Source organism: Schistocerca cancellata, chromosome 5, assembly GCF_023864275.1.
Source record: "Schistocerca cancellata isolate TAMUIC-IGC-003103 chromosome 5, iqSchCanc2.1, whole genome shotgun sequence".
Taxonomy (NCBI): Eukaryota; Metazoa; Arthropoda; class Insecta; order Orthoptera; family Acrididae; genus Schistocerca; species Schistocerca cancellata.
In genome coordinates, this window is record NC_064630.1 from 35,903,659 (window position 1) to 35,924,504 (window position 20,846).

Here is a 20,846-nt window from a genome sequence, read left to right on the forward strand (position 1 = left end):
TACTTGGGAAATTCCAGTAGGACAATGCGACACCGCACATGTCCAGAATTGCTACAGAGTGGCTCCAACAACACTCTTCGCAGTTTAAACACTTCCGCTGGCCACCAAACTCCCCAGACATGAACATTATTGAGCATCTGAGATGGCTAGCAACGTGCTGTTCAGGAGAGATCTCCACCCCCTCTCACTCTTACGGGTTTGTGGACAGCCCTGCAGGATCCATGTTGTCAGTTCCCTCAAGCGTTACTCAGACATTAGTCGAGTCCATTGCCACGTCGTGTTGCGGCACTTCTGCGTGCTCGTGAGGCTCCCAGACGATATTAAGCAGCTGTACCAGTTTCTTTGGCTCTTCAGTCTATAAAAACTAAAAAAATCCGACTGACACTTGTAAGTCGTTTATAATATACAGTGGAAAGTAATGGACCTGTAAGCCCCCCTAGAAGCGCCCAGCGGCAGTTGGCCAGGTTGGGACTGCTGGCAGTGTGGTGTACTACAGTGGCTGCGGCCGGCTCACTCACCGAGCACGTTGAGCGTGCAGGAGCAGCAGGAGCGGCCGACTGCGTTCTCCGCGAGGCAGGTCCAGCGGCCCGAGTCGTGCACGGTGACGGGCGCCACGTCCACGCAGAAGAAGCCGCCCTCGCGCACCAGCTGGAAGCGGTCGTCCTGCGGCAGCGGCCGGTCCTCGTGCAGCCATGTCACCTGCGCGCACACACTGCCGCTACACCACTCTGCCTTATGCACGACTACATTAACCGTACACTGAAAACGTGGGGTAGGATGAAATACATTTCATAGCCAAGACTGGCGCTCAGCAAAAGCCCACTGTAGTCGCACCAGTGCATATGGCTACAGCCTCCCAAGGTGATGAATAGAAAAAAAAATGGTTCAAATGGCTCTGAGCACTATGGGACTTAACATCTATGGTAATTAGTCCCCTAGAACTTAGAACTACTTAAAGCTAACTAACCTAAGGACATCACACAACACCCAGTCATCACGAGGCAGAGAAAATCCCTGACCTTGCCGGGAATCGAACCCGGGAACCCGGGCATGGGAAGCGAGAACGCGACCGCACGACTACGAGCTGCGGACTGATCAATAGATATTAAGTGTGACGACATAAAAGAAATTATGCCAAAAACTAAAAAAAGGTATAAAATATTTTTCTGAAAAGAGAAATAACTCATATAACAGTAAGTGTTACGAAGTCCCTTCTGAAACTATTTGTGTAGAATGTAGCGGAACGTACAAGTGAAGCTACAAAGAGAACAGAAATTTTGAAATGTAGTGTTATGGAAGAATGTCGAGAATTAGATAGGTAGATCAGCTCACTAATGAAGCTCGAGATCTTCATTTCCATACATAATCCGCAAGCCATCGTACGGTGCGTGGTGGAGGGTACCTGTACGACTGTTAGTCATCGCCCCCCCCCCCTCCCCCGTTCCAAATAGAGCGAGGGAAAGCGACTGTCTGTACGCCTCCGTATGAACCCTATTATGTCGTATCTTCGTGATCCTTACTCGCGGTGTATGTTGGCGGCAGTAGAATCGTTCGGGAATCAGCTCAAGATGCCAATTCTCTACAATTTCTCAATAGTGTTTCTCAAAAGGAACGTCGCCTTTTCTCCAGAGATTCTCCTTTGAGTTCCCGAAGCATCTCTGTAATGCTTGTTGTTCGAACCTACCGGTAACAAAAAATGGTTCAAATGGTTCTGAGAACTATGGGACTTAACATCTGAGGTCATCAGTCCCCTAGAACTTAGAACTAGTTAAAGCTAACTAATCTAAGGACATCACACACATACATGCCCGAGGCAGGTTTCGAACCTGCGACAGTAGCAGTCGGGCGGTTCCGGACTGAAGCGCCTAGAACCGCTCGGCCACCGCGGCCGGCTACCGGTAACAAATCTAGCCGCCCGCTTCTCAATTGATTCGATGTCTTCCTTCAATCCGACTTGGTATGGTTCCAGTACTCGAGCAGTACTCAAGAATAGGTCACAACAGAGTCCTATATGCGGTCTCCTTTCCAGGTGAACCACTCTTTCCTAAAATTTTCCCAATAATCCGAAGTCGACCACTTGCCTTCCCTACCACAGTTTTCACATGCTGAATCCACCTAATATCTATCGCTGTGCAACATTACGCCCAGGTGCTTAAACGAGTTCACTGTGTCAACTAGAGATGGGGGATCCGCTCTTGAACTAATTCATAGAGTTCAATCTTTCAAAGGAGTGAACAATCAGTGATTCAGAAAAAAAGAACAGTAGCACCAAATGTTTCCCATGGCAGAGAGAGAGAGAGAGACGGAGCATATCAGCAGCGCCTCTGCTGGTCAGAGCACAGTGCACGCCACACAACACAGCCAGCGCCGGCCTCTGCCCTGCTTCTACCTTGGCTGCCTGCATTGTGCACTGCCCCATTGGATTTTGTGTTTCACATATGCCGTGCCGTCTCTGTGCGTCGTCTGCCGTGTGCACTGTGCAGTGTCTGGCGCAGCTTAACTTCGCATCGCACTCTGTCGGCGATCGTTTCAGTCGCACGTCCTGCCCTCTGGGCAGTTGATGTGAGCAACAGGACAGAGAGCCACCTAGCGGATAACATAGGAACTACTTGCAAAAACCTGCTCGCAAGGGAACAGACGATTTGTCTCGGAGCGGGTGAGTTCGCCGCTCCCCCCACCCTCGGAACTCGCCCGCTCAACGCTCACCCCACCGTCTCAACTCTAGCCAGAGCGTCGAGCAAAGTGACTCAGGTGTCACTCTAGTCTCTGCGGTCTCAGCTCACGCAGTAATACAGCTCGCGGCTCGACCTGCTCGACTCAGCGCCTCTGCATCGGAGTTCGTCCCCACTGGATATTGTTCTTCATAGTAATACCGCTATGTATATTACATTATTATGTTATGTATACATCAATTGTTTTTATTTTATTTTTATTAGTTTAAACTGATTAGATTAGGTTCCTGATGACTCCTCTTACTATAGGATTTTTATTATGGACACTCGAATTTACGCTTTAATTACGAGCGAACCGATAAACGTATCGCAAAATGTGATACACCAATATTTTCCTTGTTTTATTCTGCGTAAGGCTATATGCAGCACTTTCGTTTTACAGTCAAATTTATATATTTTTTTCTTATTCTGGTACGGATTTTGCGATTTTAGGCGTCTTCGAAAGGAAACGTTCACTTTAAAAATATATGCCATATGATGTATTTGTATGAGGTTAATGAAATTTTAATACATTATAGCCAAATATATTGTTAATGTAAATCTCAAGTTACAACATTTTCCGATCACCCAAAAAAACCACGATAGTGCAAAATAAATCAATAATCAAAAACTTTGTCATATCGTGGAAATTTCAATAAACAATACAAAATTCTTACTCATTATCTGTGTTACTTCAAAATAGGATCAAATAAGATCAAAATACAGGTATAGTACTGGAATAAACCAAGTTTAAAGGGCAATGTGCCTTCCATTTATTTTCTATTGTAAATGAGTGGTGAGTCATGAAAAAGAGCTAATTCATTTCAGGGAGTGAACAGTTCTGATCCAATCTCTGAAAAGAACAGTTTTGCCCATCTCTAGTGTCAACCAGGATACAAGTAACACTGTCCCCAAACGTTACAGCTTTATTCTTCCCACTCATCTGCATTAATTTACATTTAGGGCTAGCAGCCATTCATCACACCAACTCGAAATTTTGTCTAAGTCGTCTTGTATCTTCTTACAGCCACTTAACGTCGACACGTTACCGTACAACACAACATCATCAGCAAACAACCACAGATTGCTGCCCAGCCTGCCCGCCAAATGATTTATATATACAGAGAACAGTGGCGGTCATATCACACTTCCTTGTGGCACTCCGGACGATACCCTTGTCTCTGGTTAACAATCTCCGTCGAGGACAACATACTGGGTTTTGTTATTCAGATGGGTTCTGCTATACAAATGTACTGAATCGCATTTGGGAGAAAAAAGTTTATAGAAAAACTTGGCTAAAAGGAGCCATCAGTTAATTTGACAGATCCTGAGGGATCCAGGAATATATAATTCGATAATGGTGGCATGTTTATGGAACGAAAATTGTACAGTATGACCAAGGCCTTACTACAGTAAGCAGCTTCATGTGGATGTAAACTGCAGTATTCGTACAGAGAAGAAGAGACTTGATGTATATGCACTAGAGCAGATACATTTATCAAACCAATTTTCTGGGTGAAGAACACAACAGCAACACTGATTCTAAGGAAAGGAGTAATCACGCGGTGAAACACGAATAAGTTCAAATTTCAGTGGATGCGACAAATTTGATAATGTTATTGTACCGTCTGTATGCAACTAAATAAAGGTAATATTTTTGTTGCCAGACGTGTTTCACCTCAGTTTACTGCATCATAGTCAGTGGTCTGAAAGCATATATATATTCTTTTGTATGGAGCACTTTCACTTTACATATTCAGATGTTGTACATGTAAGCTAGAAACGATTCTGCCTAGGCACCTATTGCTCAGTATCCAGAATGTTAGGGATATCAGTGGAGATATTTTTATCGGTGACCGAGGACAGTGTGCTGAACGACATCAAATCAGTATTTACGTCATTTGCGCATTAATAATTATAGCTATTAGAAGTCGTATGTTTTTAGTACATGCGGGACGAGCAAGCCATTAATGCTTACTTTCACCTGCGCAGCAGGGCAGGTGTTGAAGTGTTAATGCATGGACGCAAAACGGTCAGCCTATACTAACAGGTGTTGTCCACTTGTAGTGTAGTTGCAACTGTACTGAAAACATCAGGTAGTAAATTACGTGACGAGCATGCGGGAAGAGAGTTAGACGCAGAGAAAAAAACGACTAACGCACTGAAGTGGCTACATATTAAGGTACCAAAGATCACACTGTTTGCACTTATAGTCCTCACACCCTGAATGTTTCATTACTTACTCTGTGTGTCGATGTTACTCTACAAGTGCTCTTGCTGTATGGTTGGTGAAGCTGTAGTTCTGCCAGTAGCACTAAATACAATTTTCAGAACAGAACGTAAACTGCACACGCACTATTCCACCATGTTAACCCATTTAGTGTTACGTAGTGTCGCCAACTGTTCTATGTATATTGCAATGTCTGTGGTCAAAGATCATATTTGTGTGTGAGTTTCAGCTCTTTGGCCAGATTTAGTTGTAATTTGTTGTTTATAAGGGTTTGGACATTTATCAGTTTCTTGCACTCTGACATGGATGTTTGAATCTGATAGTCCTCTTATATTGGGATGAGATATTTATTCCGATTATTTATTCTGATACTTTTCGTGTCTTGCTCCATATTTGTGGGCCGATGGCCATATTGTTTTAAGTCAATCGCAAAACATGGACTGATTAGTGTCATATTTCACACATCTGGTATTTTCTTTTCGTCTTGTGCTAAAATTCCTGGTTGTAATTTCATCATACACTCCGTAGTAAGTCTAGAATTTTATTTCGTATATCGCTGATCCTTGAAACTCGCGTCTATTGGGTGCTGATCAATTAGAACAATGTCAACACACAGTAAGTAATAAGACATATACTGATCAAAAGATGCCTCAGTAAGAACTGTTTGTAACTTTGAAGCACAATATGTAAGCAGAATATTCTGCATGCTAATGAACGTATCTACTTTCTGTATTTCAGACTGTCGATGATGCATTAAGATACTGAGGTGGAACGCATCTCACAAAAGAAATATTGCTTTTATTCAGTTGCATATAGAAGATATCCACCAAAAAGTCATTAATATAATATTATTGGCAACTGAAGATTGTGAGATCAACATTGAAGATGATGATGGTGATGCTGATGCATTCGAATTGATGTGAGTTGTGTGTGATGTCCTTAGGTTAATTAGGTTTAAGTAGTTCTAAGTTCTAGCGGACTGATGACCTCAGATGTTAAGTCCCATAGTGCTCAGAGCCATTTGAACCACTTGACGTGGGTTCACTTTGATTTTGCTGTTGTTATGTTGTTACAAATTAAGCACAAACGAAATAAATGTGTCACTAAGATATGTCGAATACTGTTGTTCGTATCTGTCTGGGTATTAGTCTCTGTAGCGGTTTTTATAATCATTAGTTTTTTCTGTAGTATTTTACTTGCTACAGTGAATTAAATTAGCACGGTGTGGAGAGACATAAGCTGTCAGAATTCTAACGTTTCCACGAACACAAGAGGCTAACCTTACAACACTGCTGTGTTGTTGGAACGTGAAAGCTATCATCAAGCTGTAACACTTGCTACACGAGCAGGACATGGAGTTTTGTGAACATAAATTCCAAGACATTACTTAACTTAAATTCGCTTGCACGTATGAGTATATTTTTATTTGCTTTATCTTTCTTGCCCCCTAATTTCAGCAAGGTGTCCATACCAACAGCGGCAGCTGTCGACAACAGCAATGAGCACCTCTGACGTAGTCATCGTCAAAAATACGTCAGATGCTGTCGAAAGTTGTGAAGAATGATTTCACCTTAGCCTTATTATACAGTTTTGTTGGGAATATTTTTCATTAATCACAAACGAAGTACACAGAAAGTTCCACATTTGTTCCTTACTGATCAGTGGCTTTCGGGCCAAAGGGGGAAAGCATTTCCGAAACGGCTAAGTCTGTGTTCACGTTAAACAATGGTTGAAATGGTTTAAATGGCTCTGAGCACTATGGAACTTAACAGCTGAGGTCATCAATCTCCTAGAAATGAGAACTACTTACACCTAACTAACCTAAGGACATCACACACATCCATGCCCTAAGCAGGATTCGAGCCTGGGACGGTAGCAGCCGCGTGGTTCCGGACTGAAGCGCCTAGAACCGCTCGGCCACCGCGGCCGGCCGTTCGAAGTAACGCTAATGAGTTAATGCTGTTGTAAGAAATAAGTAAGATAGTCAAGAGTAAGAGATAACGCCTCCTCCCCTCACTAAATTATAACTCTTTTTTTTTATAAATGTTAAATGACAACGTGAAGGTACTGTAGCCATCCCCCCTGCCAACACTAAAAGGCAGTTCTCAAGAGAACACGATGTACAATGGTTAATTCACGGCGTGACACATTTTTGGGGGTCTATGGTAAGTAGTGCATAGGACACAGAACGAACTAAATCGCAGCAGACGTTATGTGGAGAAGCTATGTAGCCCCACATCATGTAGCGTCTGCCTGAGACCTCGTCACCATAAGGCTGCACGATAATGCTCGTCAACAAGTAGGATTAGATTAGATTAGATTTACTTTCATTCCAATTGATCCGTAGTGAGGAGGTCCTCCAGGATGTGGAACATGTCAGAAAAACAACAATACATGACAAATATTTACAACTAAAACAAATAAGCTAATGTACCATTCCACAGGTCCCAAGTGGAATGATCGTCATTTTTTAATGAACACTAAGACTCATTTTACAAATACTAATGCACTGAATTTTAAATAAAAAGGTTTTTTATTTATTTATAAGGTAATAAACATGTAATACAACTACTGTAATACTTATTTACAATGAACACATTACTGCACTGAAATGGTGCAGAAGTTAGATTATACTTACACACACACACACACACACACACACACACACACACACACACACACACAGACACACAAATTTTCAATGAACACATTACTGCACTGAAATTGTGCAGACGTTATGTTGTACTTATATACAAATCACCTGGGAGAGCTAAGAAAATTTCTGTTCCATCGTCAGTCACTGCTGTGAGGCCTGAAGGATTCATACAGGTAACTGCATGAAAAACACTGTCATATGCACTAGCAAACATTTCGATACTTGCGTAATGGGCCGCCTTGTCGAACAAGTGGCACCACATCCATGAGAGCAGGACTCAATTTGTACTGAATTCACGATTTGTACTTGAGCCGTGCACGGCTCGCTTTTATCCCATTTACTGTTTGTCATGTTCTATTACGGTACTGCTGCCTCGTTTTCTTACTCCATTTACTGGCGTCACTAACTTCCTGCCTTACTTGCCCGTGAGCGGCAGCAGCAGCGCGTATCGATAAGTGCATTGTCGAACCATCTCTGGAGCGACCGACAGTATTCCCCGGTCGTCGTGTGTCTGGCAGTGAGTTGGAGACGGACCAGCAGTGAAGTCGGGGACGACCGCTGGCGACACGTATGAGCTGTTTGACAGACTCAGGTTGGAGCGGGATGACCCTTAGTTGGTCGTTCGGTTGGTCATGTCATCGGCCGACGCATATTTGCTCGTTTCACCGTTTCCGGGCCTGGGCAGTTGGTCGGTTGGCATGGAGCAGCGAGGAAACCTCCATGGCGCATAGTTTGGCCGGGCCTGCTGGCGGCCTCTATGCAGTGCCGGAGTGTGTGGTGCCGTTCCCACTGCTACGAGGTTCGTCGCTCACCGTTACTGGACATGAAAGTTGAGTTTTGACTTAACGTACCAGCCAGTCACGACTGTTCACATTGTGTTGTCTGGAGTTCGATGTCGGCTCTTGGGATATTCACGCGAGCAACAACGTGTGTTTTCAAGTTGGCAAATTTTATCCACCCTCCAGTGGAGTTTAACTGTACTTGGTTATTTGAATTGAAGTGAACCAGCGGAATCTTCTGCCTTGTGGCCGTCAACGTTCCGGTTACCTGCCCTGGCCGTTGACGCAAATTCAGGCAGTGTATTTTCCTCATCGTGTTGTAGCTGTCCAGCACAGTGTTTACTTTGAGAGATCAATGTATAATTGGTTGTGGGCGCCAATACCTTCTAGGTTGTTCCATTGAACTCCATGTTGTGTACTGGTCGGGTGAAGTGGAGGTTATCTTGTCGGTGGGTCCGTTGACTGTCTGTCGGTTGGGTTGTCGTCGGATCGACAATGGTTGGGCAGACTGCCTGTCTCACCTAAGCAAGTGTTAATGTTTGAATTCCAGGCCGACCCTCGGAACATTGAGTGTACTGCCTTTTCTTGTTTGTTCTTATTGTTTGTACTTATATGGCTTCTGACCGATTTTTAGATTAAGGTTGTTTTTCCCTTAAGGTGTCAGATGGTTTGGGCCTTGAGCCTAATTTAAGAACTGTTTTACGTAAAGTCTTTTGCATTTTTAAAATAAATGTTATTGAGTCTTAAGTGTTGGGCCTTCAGCCGATTTTGAATTTAAGTTGTTTTGCTCTTAAACTGTCAGATTCTTGCAGCCTTCAGCCGATTTTGAATTGAAGTTGTTCTGCGCTTAAGCTCTGAGATGGTTTGGGCCTTCAGCCTAATTGAAGAACGGTTGTACGTAAGGCCTTTGTCATTTTTAAAATTAATGTTGTTGAGTCTTAAGTGTTGGGCCCTCAGCCGATTTGAATTTAAGTTTTTTCTCTTAAAGTGTCAGATTCTTGGGGCCTATAGCCGATTTTGAATTAAAATTGTTCTGCTCTTAAGCTGTCAGATTGTTTGGGCCTTCAGTCTAATTAAGGAACTGTTTTAAGATGAGGCATTGCCTTTTAAATTTCTTATTTTGGTTGAGATTTAAGTTATTGGCTTTCAGCCGTTTTTTAATTAAAGTGGTCTTGCCCTTAAGGCATGATATTGTACAGCGCATTCAGCCACTAATTAAGTTCCAAAACTAAAGCTGTGTTTTAAAAAAAAATTCTTGGCTCTTGTAAAGTTTGCTCAAATAAAAGGTTGTATGTTCGAGTGTAACTAACAGCCGCTTATTTTGGCCCATTTCCAGAACTTAAACTACCTGTCCTGTGCTGCAGGTTTAGCAGGGCGTCTCAGTACTGAATGTATTTCAGTAGCAGCAATGTCACGGTCACATTTCATTCGTTACTTATGATGATGATGATGATGATGATGATGATGTCCCATACTCCGAGGAGCGTAGGGGACGATGCAGGAGACTCGCACCACCGACTAGCCAAGGTCCTAGTGGAGGTGGTTTGCCATTGACTTCCTCCGACCGTAATGGGGATGAATGATGATGATGATGAAGACGACACAACAACACCCAGTCATCTCAAGACAGGAAAAATCCCTGACCCCGCCGGGAATCGAACCCGGGACCCCGTGCGCGGGAAGCGAGAACGCTACCGCAAGGCCACGAGCTGCGGACTCGTTGCTTATACTTGACCGTTTGTGTTACGAGTGTCACCTTTCAACGTACACAGAACCACAAGACGTTCCCACTGAGTCCTGACATTAGTACTGTTAGTCTTCTTTCGAAATTTTTCTCTGTTATTGTTAACGTAATAACCCAGAAATAGGTTGACTGTACGCAAACGCCGCTGCTGTCGGTCGTTAAGTGAAGGCAGTCGGCGACTGTGTTCTCCGTGGGTAGAGGTAATACCTGGAATACCTCGTCACTGTGGATCTCAGGGTCCTGAATTGCCAAACGATTTCCGAAACGGAATGTCGCATGCGTCCAACTCCAACTATCATTCTGCGTTCAAAGACTGTTAATTCCCATCTTGCGGCCATAATGACGTTGGCAGCCTCTTCACATTAATCACCTGAGTAGCCTATACATGACAGCTCCGGCAATCCATCGCCCTTTAATACCTCGTACGCGGGATGCTACCGCCATCTGTATATGTGCACATCGCAATCCCATTACTTCTCTCCCCTCAGTGTAGTTTCACTGAATAGTCTTTTTACACGTTTTTATATCTACATCTACATCTACATTTATACTCCGCAAGCCACCCAACGGTGTGTGGCGGAGGGCACTTTGCGTGCCACTGTCATTACCTCCCTTTCCTGTTCCAGTCGCGTATGGTTCGCGGGAAGAACGACTGTCTGAAAGCCTCCGTGCGCGCTCTAATCTCTCTAATTTTACATTCGTGATCTCCTCGGGAGATATAAGTAGGGGGAAGCAATATATTCGATACCTCATCCAGAAACGCACCCTCTCGAAACCTGGCGAGCAAGCTACACCGCGATGCAGAGCGCCTCTCTTGCAGAGTCTGCCGCTTGAGTTTGTTAAACATCTCCGTAACGCTATCACGCTTACCAAATAACCCTGTGACGAATCGCGCCGCTCTTCTTTGGATCTTCTCTATCTCCTCCGTCAACCCGATCTGGTACGGATCCCACACTGATGAGCAATACTCAAGTATAGGTCGAACGAGTGTTTTGTAAGCCACCTCCTTTGTTGATGGACTACATTTTCTAAGGACTCTCCCAATGAATCTCAACCTGGTACCCGCCTTACCAACAATTAATTTTATATGATCATTCCACTTCAAATCGTTCCGCACGCATACTCCCAGATATTTTACAGAAGTAACTGCTACCAGTGTTTGTTCCGCTATCATATAATCATACAATAAAGGATCCTTCTTTCTATGTATTCGCAATACATTACATTTGTCTATGTTAAGGGTCAGTTGCCACTCCCTGCACCAAGTGCCTATCCGCTGCAGATCTTCCTGCATTTCGCTACAATTTTCTAATGCTGCAACTTCTCTGTATACTACAGCATCATCCGCGAAAAGCCGCATGGAACTTCCGACACTATCTACTAGGTCATTTATATATATCGTGAAAAGCAATGGTCCCATAACACTCCCCTGTGGCACGCCAGAGGTTACTTTAACGTCTGTAGACGTCTCTCCATTGATAACAACATGCTGTGTTCTGTTTGCTAAAAACTCTTCAATCCAGCCACACAGCTGGTCTGATATTCCGTAGGCTCTTAGTTTGTTTATCAGGCGACAGTGCGGAACTGTATCGAACGCCTTCCGGAAGTCAAGAAAAGTAGCATCTACCTGGGAGCCTGTATCTAATGTTTTCTGGGTCTCATGAACAAATAAAGCGAGTTGGGCCTCACACGATCGCTGTTTCCGGAATCCATGTTGATTCCTACATAGTAGATTCTGGGTTTCCAAAAACGACATGATACTCGAGCAAAGAACATGTTCTAAAATTCTGCAACAGATCGACGTCAGAGATATAGGTCTATAGTTTTGCGCATCTGCTCGACGACCCTTCTTGAAGACTGTGACTACCTGTGCTCTTTTCCAATCATTTGGAACCTTCCGTTCCTCTAGAGACTTGCGGTACACGGCTGTTAGAAGGGGGGAAAGTTCTATCGCGTACTCTGTGTAGAATCGAATTGGTTTTCCGTCAGGTCCAGTGGACTTTCCTCTGTTGAATGATTCCAGTTGCTTTTCTATGCCTTGGACACTTATTTCGATGTCAGCCATTTTTTCGTTTGTGCGAGGATTTAGAAAAGGAACTGCAGTGCGTCTTCCTCTGTGAAACAGCTTTGGAAAAAGGTGTTTAGTATTTCAGCTTTACGCTTGTCATCCTCTGTTTCAATGCCATCATCATCCCGGAGTGTCTGGATATGCTGTTTCGAGCCACTTACTGATTTAACGTAAGACCAGAACTTCCTAGGATTTTCTGTCAAGTCGGTACATAGAATTTTACTTTCGCATTCACTGAACGCTTCACACATAGCCCTCCTTACGCTAACTTTGACATCGTTTAGCTTCTGTTTGTATGAGATTTTAAAGGATTCAACTAAATTTTCGGAGAACACTCGGATATATTCAATATGTAAGAAATGTTTAATGATCGCCTACGTCTTACAGGTTTTATTCAAAGCATCGTGTATTTCATTTTTATGTGTAAACAGTCACTATTTGATTCAGAAATCGTTCGTCTTTTGAAATGGCCACCGTATGGACTTATTTGACTACTTTTCCATTTTCCAAATTAATATCCGGTTTTAGTGATTGTGCTACTTAATTTAAATTTCTACTTTTCAGAATATGAAAGACGGTAAATATTCAAACAGTGACTATTTGTACAGGTGTACAGCCATAGATGAAACTTGTGTTAAAATTGTAGAGGCAGACCAAGCATTGATTACAGTAAGCAGGCTAAAGTGGACGAAGGTTATAGTAGTTGTACAGAGATGAAGACGCTTACACGGGGTAGAATAGCGGGGAAAGTCGTATCAAACCAGTCTTCAGATTCATGACCACAACAACAACTTGATCATGGTTCTTAATGAAACAATAGTAAATTATGAATGAGCTCTTCATTTTCGGGCCTTCCAAAGATGGGACAACCCCAAGAAAGAACGTCCTAAACAGAACTTGATTCATTCCACATCACTTTACCGTTCTTCGATTTTCCCGAAACATGTTGATGGTGATGTGAAGGTCGATGGCAGCATGTCATTACCTTAAAACAAAAGCAGGATGCTTTTCGATCCCCTGGGATTTGAAGTGGGATGATAGAGGCTAGGACGAGTAGGGTGGTTGTAGGAATCTGGGACATTCTATAATAATTCAAAAATGGTTCAAATGGCTCTGAGCACTATGGGACTCAACTTCTGAGGTCATTAGTCCCCTAGAACTTAGAACTAGTTAAACCTAACTAACCTAAGGACATCACAAACATCCATGCCCGAGGCAGGATTCGAACCTGCGACCGTAGCGGTCTTGCGGTTCCAGACTGCAGCGCCTTTAACCGCACGGCCACTTCGGCCGGCTATAATAATTAGTACTGGAATACTTTAGTAAATAACTTTTACTTAACTTTGTCCTGCTACTGCACTCCAGGAACGTCACTAATAACAACTATCTTTCTTGAATACAAATGACTCATTAACAAACGTTAACTGGATTATACAACAAGCAAGATAACACAATTCTGGTATTACGTGCGTAATTGATTTAAAATAGAATCACCATATAAAATTAATCGTCGATGCCAAACTGATATTCATTGGAAGAATTCTAAGGAAATGCAGTCCGAAAACAAAGGAAGTAGGTTACAGTATACTTGTTCGCCCACTGCTTGAATACTGCTTACCGGTGTGGGATCCGTACCAGACAGGGTTGATAGAAGAGATAGAGAAGATAAAACGCGCTTCGTTAGAGGATCATTTAGTAATCACGAAAGTGTTAACGAGATGATAGATAAACTCCAGTGGAAGACTCTGCAGGAGAGACGCTCAGTAGCTCGGTACGGGCTTTTGCTGAAGTTTCTAGAACATACTTTCACCGAGGAGTCAAGCAATATATTTCTCCCTCCTACGTATATCTCGCGAAGAGACCATGAGGATAAAATCAGAGAGATTAGAGCCCACACAGTGGCATACCGACAGTCTTTCTTTCCACGAACAATACGAGACTGGAATAGAGGTTGAGAACCGATAAAGGTACTCAAGGTACCCTCCGCTACACACCGTCAGGTGGCTTGCTGAATATGGATGTAGATGTACATGCATGAACGAACTACAGGCTGCGAACCTAACGAGCTGAAGGCTATTCTAATATGACTTCGCTCACGACCTGTAGTTGATTCGGCCGGTGCGATATGCAAGTCTCTGACCGTGCCATACGGCGGCGCTGCAAGCGCCAGCGAGTCCAGAGAGGTTGCAAGTGCTGGAACGCTATCGATTATGGCAACCTCTAGCGTGGTGTCTAACGTTGACACCACAGATGGGCAACCACGATCTTCCCATATGGTGTTGCACGTGAATATTTCTGCGATTAACTGACGTAACCGACGGCGTTTCCGACGTCTCGCTCGGCACCTGCAATACCTTCGGAAGTGGTCACGTACAAGCTTGCAGCCAAAGTGTTGTGTGCAGCGGATGCGCCTCCCCCCTCCCCTCGTCCGCCCCCCCCCCCCACACCGCCCCACCGAGGCGGATGTCGGCGTTGCAGCAGGGCTCGGCGGCGAAGTCTTCAGCTGTCAGCGCGTTTTCGCTCGGCCTATTTTCGATTTCGCGGACACATGGCTGGCGTGGAAATAGCGGCTCTGACATCACGAGGCAGCACCGCGGCGTCTTTCGCTGAAGAGAGCGCCGCGCGCGGGCTTAGTTAGCACCTCCAGGAAGAGACGCAGGAACGGCGGCTAAACCACTCCAGCACTTCAGTTACCTCTCTGTCACGGCAAGACTGGGACCGTGAGGCTGTCTCTTACCTTTAATGAGGCATTTTTCGTATTTCACATTACACACATCACGATACAGATATGACACCAGGTCTTACATCTGATATGGAACCCGATAACTAGAAATAGTTATAAAAGAACAGAAATAGCTGTAGCAGGTGATAAAATTGGACAGTTGCCAGTAGGATTCGTGTTCTGAGGCTTTCGTGTTACGTAATACAGGCAGTTCATCCATTCTGAGAATCGAGAGTCTCAAAAATTTCTGCCTGTCATTGATAATGGCAAGATATCGGTCACGGGAATTCCAAGACTTCCGAGAATGTTTTGATTTTATGTTTGAACTCGGATAACAAATGACAAATGATTTTTTTTCGTGATAAAAAACTGCAAATCAACATTTTCCCGATTTTTTCCTTTACTTTTATTGTTAAATGACGCTTCTTGCGAAATTTTTATAATTCTAGGCCAAAGGGAAGTACCCTATAGGTTTTTATGGGTGAGTTTGCGTGTCCAAAATATGTAACATAAATGGCCGTACCTTTTGACTGCATTCGTTCAGCAGCTTACATTTATTACACCGTCAAGGGACCTTAGATCTTAGTAATGACATAAATTTCAACTCGATACATGTAAACATTGCTCAGAAAAGGGGCCTTAACAGAGCGACGGACAGTCAGTCAGATAACAAATGACTAAAAAAATTATTTTCGCGTGATATAGTTACAGATTTAAAATTTTACGATTTTTTCATTTAGTTTCACTGTGAAAACAGCTTCATTGCGAATTTCATGATTCTAGGTCAACGGGAAGTACCCTATATGGTTTGATAAGTGACTCTTCGAATATCAAAATATGTTACATAAATTGTCATATCTTTTGATTCCATTGTCTCAGAAGCTTCAATTTTGTATACTGGCAAGGAACTGTACATCTTAGTATGTGGCACGAATTACAACTTGATATATCAACTAGTTCCTGAGAAAAACTGTTTTTAACATTCAGACAGATGAATAGAGCGAGAGAAAGACGGACGAACAGTAAAGTGATCCTATACTGGTTCCGTTCTTACCGATTGCGGCAAGGAACCCTAAAAAGCGTTTATACCGTTTGTGGAACTTGGAACAACAAAGATAAACTTCTGACAAGAGAATTTTAACTGTGACCTCTGCCAGAAGTGAACGCGCGACGAGGAACTGAGAGAAAGGAATGCCATGGCAGAAGATGCGTGTCAATGACTGACAAACTGTCTGTAGTGCCCGAAAAGAGGACTACGGCCCTCATGTTTCTTCTGCTTCAGTAACACTTGATAATCACACTAATTAATATGAATTCTATATTTTTTATCTCCGCAAAGGGTAAAAACACACACACACGTATCCATTAAAAAAATCGCCCTCTCAAAGAAGAATGACACAATTACACAGGAAATACACACACACACACACACACACACACACACACACACACATACTCAATAAATGAAAATGTCAAACCACGCACACAACACAAACAAAAGACGACGGATAAACACACAACAACAGTTGGCAACACTACACACCGAAAACACACACATGTTGGTCACAAAATCGAAAGTGCAAATGATACATGGCACGTGACAAACGTGGATGAAAGAACGCCAGAAATCGGCCAGCTGGAGCATGTAAACTAACGAATACATATCCAGGACCACACGCATGAGTTAACAGCGCTGGAAATCGTAACTAACACCGAACGATAGTTTCACATTATGAAATTTGTGCTACAAAAGTTGATTCCATCCTAAAAAATAAAAGCAAAACACGAGAAAATCTAACATAGCAACATATTGTATCTACCACATAATACGTTTATTATATGTGTAAAAATAAATATGTATTACAGACCACTGAAGATGCTTCCCAAATAAAAGAAGCGAAACGTGTATGGCAATAAAGAAACTACCTTCAGTTAGTTGCATAGACGGAACATACCTCCACGGACTTAGCTCTCAGTTAAGTATTCCATTAACTGTGGTAACAAAGCACAGAAATTCTCGAGCGTCACCAGCTTACACTGCACAATACTTACTGTAATCGGCTTCTTTCCCACTCAGCGCTGAGGTATATACACTCCTGGAAATTGAAATAAGAACACCGTGAATTCATTGTCCCAGGAAGGGGAAACTTTATTGACACATTCCTGGGGTCAGATAAATCACATGATCACACTGACAGAACCACAGGCACATAGACACAGGCAACAGAGCATGCACAATGTCGGCACTAGTACAGTGTATATCCACCTTTCGCAGCAATGCAGGCTGCTATTCTCCCATGGAGACGATCGTAGAGATGCTGGATGTAGTCCTGCGGAACGGCTTGCCATGCCATTTCCACCTGGCGCCTCAGTTGGACCAGCGTTCGTGCTGGACGTGCACACCGCGTGAGACGACGCTTCATCCAGTCCCAAACACGCTCAATGGGGGACAGATCCGAAGATCTTGCTGGCCAGGGTAGTTGACTTACACCTTCTAGAGCACGTTGGGTGGCACGGGATACATGCGGACGTGCATTGTCCTGTTGGAACAGCAAGTTCCCTTGCCGGTCTAGGAATGGTAGAACGATGGGTTCGATGACGGTTTGGATGTACCGTGCACTATTCAGTGTCCCCTCGACGATCACCAGTGGTGTATGGCCAGTGTAGGAGATCGCTCCCCACACCATGATGCCGGGTGTTGGCCCTGTGTGCCCCGGTCGTATGCAGTCCTGATTGTGGCGCTCACCTGCACGGCCCCAAACACGCATACGACCATCATTGGCACCAAGGCAGAAGCGACTCTCATCGCTGAAGACGACACGTCTCCATTCGTCCCTCCATTCACGCCTGTCGCAACACCACTGGAGGCGGGCTGCACGATGTTGGGGCGTGAGCGGAAGACGGCCTAACGGTGTGTGGGACCGTAGCCCAGCTTCATGGAGACGGTTGCGAATGGTCCTCGCCGATACCCCAGGAGCAACAGTGTCCCTAATTTGCTGGGAAGTGGCGGTGCGGTCCCCTACGGCACTGCGTAGGATCCTACGGTCTTGGCGTGCATCCGTGCGTCGTTGCGGTCCGGTCCCAGGTCGACGGGCACGTGCACCTTCCGCCGACCACTGGCGACAACATCGATGTACTGTGGAGACCTCACGCCCCACGTGTTGAGCAATTCGGCGGTACGTCCATCCGGCCTCCCGCATGCCCACTATACGCCCTCGCTCAATGTCCGTCAACTGCACATACGGTTCACGTCCACGCTGTCGCGGCATGCTACCAGTGTTAAACACTGCGATGGTGCTCCGTATGCCACGGCAAACTGGCTGACACTGACGGCGGCGGTGCACAAATGCTGCGCAGCTAGCGCCGTTCGACGGCCAACACCGCGGTTCCTGGTGTGTCCGCTGTGCCGTGCGTGTGATCATTGCTTGTACAGCCCTCTCGCAGTGTCCGGAGCAAGTATGGTGGGTCTGACACACCGGTGTCAATGTGTTCTTTTTTCCATTTCCAGGAGTGTACATAACTGGAAAGCTGAGAACTTGCACTACCTGCTGGATACTTAACTCACGAAGCCTAACACCGTGGTAGGCTGCTGTACCAAGTACCTCAGTATTAGTGGTATGATGGTATTAGATTCCTTACCCTACCTAGCACAACACGCCACATGTTGACATCCATTGTACTCTACAATTATACAGGTAGGTACTAGAAGAGATGTGATTACATTTTCACGCAATTTGGGTTCATAGATCCTGACAAATCAGTACCCGGAACAACCACTTCTGGCCTAATAACGGCCTTCATACGCCTGGGCATTGAGTCAAACAAAGCTTGGATGGCGTGTGCAGGTACAGCTGCTCATGCAGCTTCAACACGATACCACAGTTCATAACGAGTAGTGACTGGCGTATTGTGACGAGCCAGTCGCTCGGCCACCATTGACCAGACGTTTTCAATTGGTGAGAGATCTGGAGAATGTGCTCGCCAGGGCAGCAGTCGAACATTTTCTGTATCCAGAAAGGCCCGTACAGGACCTGCAACATGCGGTCGTGTATTATCCTGCTGAAATGAAGGGTAGAACCATGGGTCGTAACACATCTGAAATGTAACGTCCACTGTTCAAAGTGCCGTCAATGCGAACAACAGGTGACCGAGACGTGTAACCAATGGTACCTCATACCATCACGCCAGATGATACGCCAGTATGGCGATGACGAATACACGCTTCCAATGGGCGTTCACCGCGATGACGCCAAACACGGATGCGACCATCATGATGCTGTAAACAGAACCTGGATTCATCCGAAAAAAATGACGTTTTGCCATTCGTGCACCCAGGTTCGTTGCTGAGTACACCATTGCAGGCGCTCCTGTCTGTGATGCAGCGTCAAGGGTAACCGCAGCCATGGTCTCCGAGCTGATAGTCCATGCTGCTGCAAACGTCGTTGAACTGTTCGTGCAGATGGTTGTTGTCTTGCAGACGTCCCCATCTGTTGACTCAGGGATCGAGACGTGGCTGCACGATCCGTTACAGACATGCAGATAAGACGCCTGTCATCTCGACTGCTAGTGATACGAGGCCGTTGGGATCCAGCACTGCGTTCCGTATTACCCTACTGAACCCACCGATTTCATATTCTGCTAACAGTCATTGAATCTCGACCAGCGAGAGCAGCAATGTCGCGATACGATAAACCGCAATCACGATAGGCTACAATCCGAACTTTATCAAAGTCGGAAACGTGATGGTAAGCATTTCTCCTCCTTACACGAGGCATCACAACAACGTTTCACCAGGCAAAGCCGGTCAACTGCTGTTTGTGTATGAGAAATCGGTTGGAAACATTCTTCATGTCAGCACGTTGTACGTGTCGCCGCCGGCGCCAATCTTGTGTGAATGCTCTGAAAAGCTAATCATTTGGATATCACAGCATCTTCTTCCTGTCGGTTAAATTTCGCGTCTGTAGCACGTCATCTTCGTGGTGTAGCAATTTTAATGGCCAGTAGTGTATTTTACACGAAGAATTCCTATAAGGTGATGTCTTAATGCATTTCGCTCAGTGGTCTCAAGGATAAAGAAGTGGGTTATCGAGATCTCAGAAAGGTAAGGGCGTTGCAGCTAGTGTGGGAGGGACAGAAGGTTAGAGAGGAGAAGGCTGCGTGTGTTGCGTGTACTGTGTTGACGTTTTGCATCCGCCGAGGTCGTCCCAGACGGAAGTTACAGCCCAGCTATGCAAGACAGGAGTGCCATCCTCCAAGACAATTAGTGCTGGCCATCTGAGAAACCACAAGTTCGCAGTTCCGATATGTTCTCGAGAACTGATACCGAGTATTCGAATGCCACCTCAGAGAACAAGACCTCAAGGTTCACGTTGAGGATGGAATCGTATCGGTAGTACGCGGGACCAAACATAGAACAGTAGTTGGTTGCTTTCGTAAAAGATGTATTCGTTTCCTTTTATTCACAGGAATTCGGTCACTTGTTCACTTGATACAAAAATCAGAATGCTATGTTGGAAAACGTATTTCATTAAGCAATATTGGATCATGAATACTTTATGTTCACATCGACATGACTCTTTAGAATTTCACTAACAATTGTTCCAATAATTTTCAGATGTGATTATGAACGACAAGCAAAAATATTTGAAAAACAAATTACGATGACCTAAAGCTGTTTCATTTCTTATGTACTTCTACAATTAAGGCCTTTTCTTAAAAACCTTACTTTGAACAGAAAAAATAATTACATGGTTGCTATCTCTACATAAAAACGCGGATAAAATTATATATGTGTAATTAATACTAACTGTAAATATACAACGTCTGTAAATTGGGTGGGGCGTGTGTAAATCATGACTTGACGGCAAGTGATGATCGAAGGGATCACCGTGTCAAAAATCTACGGATGCTAGTCATTGAATGGTGGCCCCTGTTTT

The 20,846-nt window shown here is 44.5% G+C and overlaps 1 protein-coding gene across 1 annotated transcript in view; it reads right to left on the reverse strand.

The window, feature by feature from the left end:
• The window catches only part of LOC126188350 (titin homolog), a 1,721,077-nt gene that overhangs the window by 1,347,682 nt on the left and 352,549 nt on the right, over positions 1-20,846 (reverse strand). Inside the window, exon 4 of the mRNA XM_049929949.1 lies at positions 519-699. Coding sequence (XP_049785906.1) covers positions 519-699 — 181 coding nt within the window. The remainder of the gene's footprint in view (positions 1-518; positions 700-20,846) is intronic.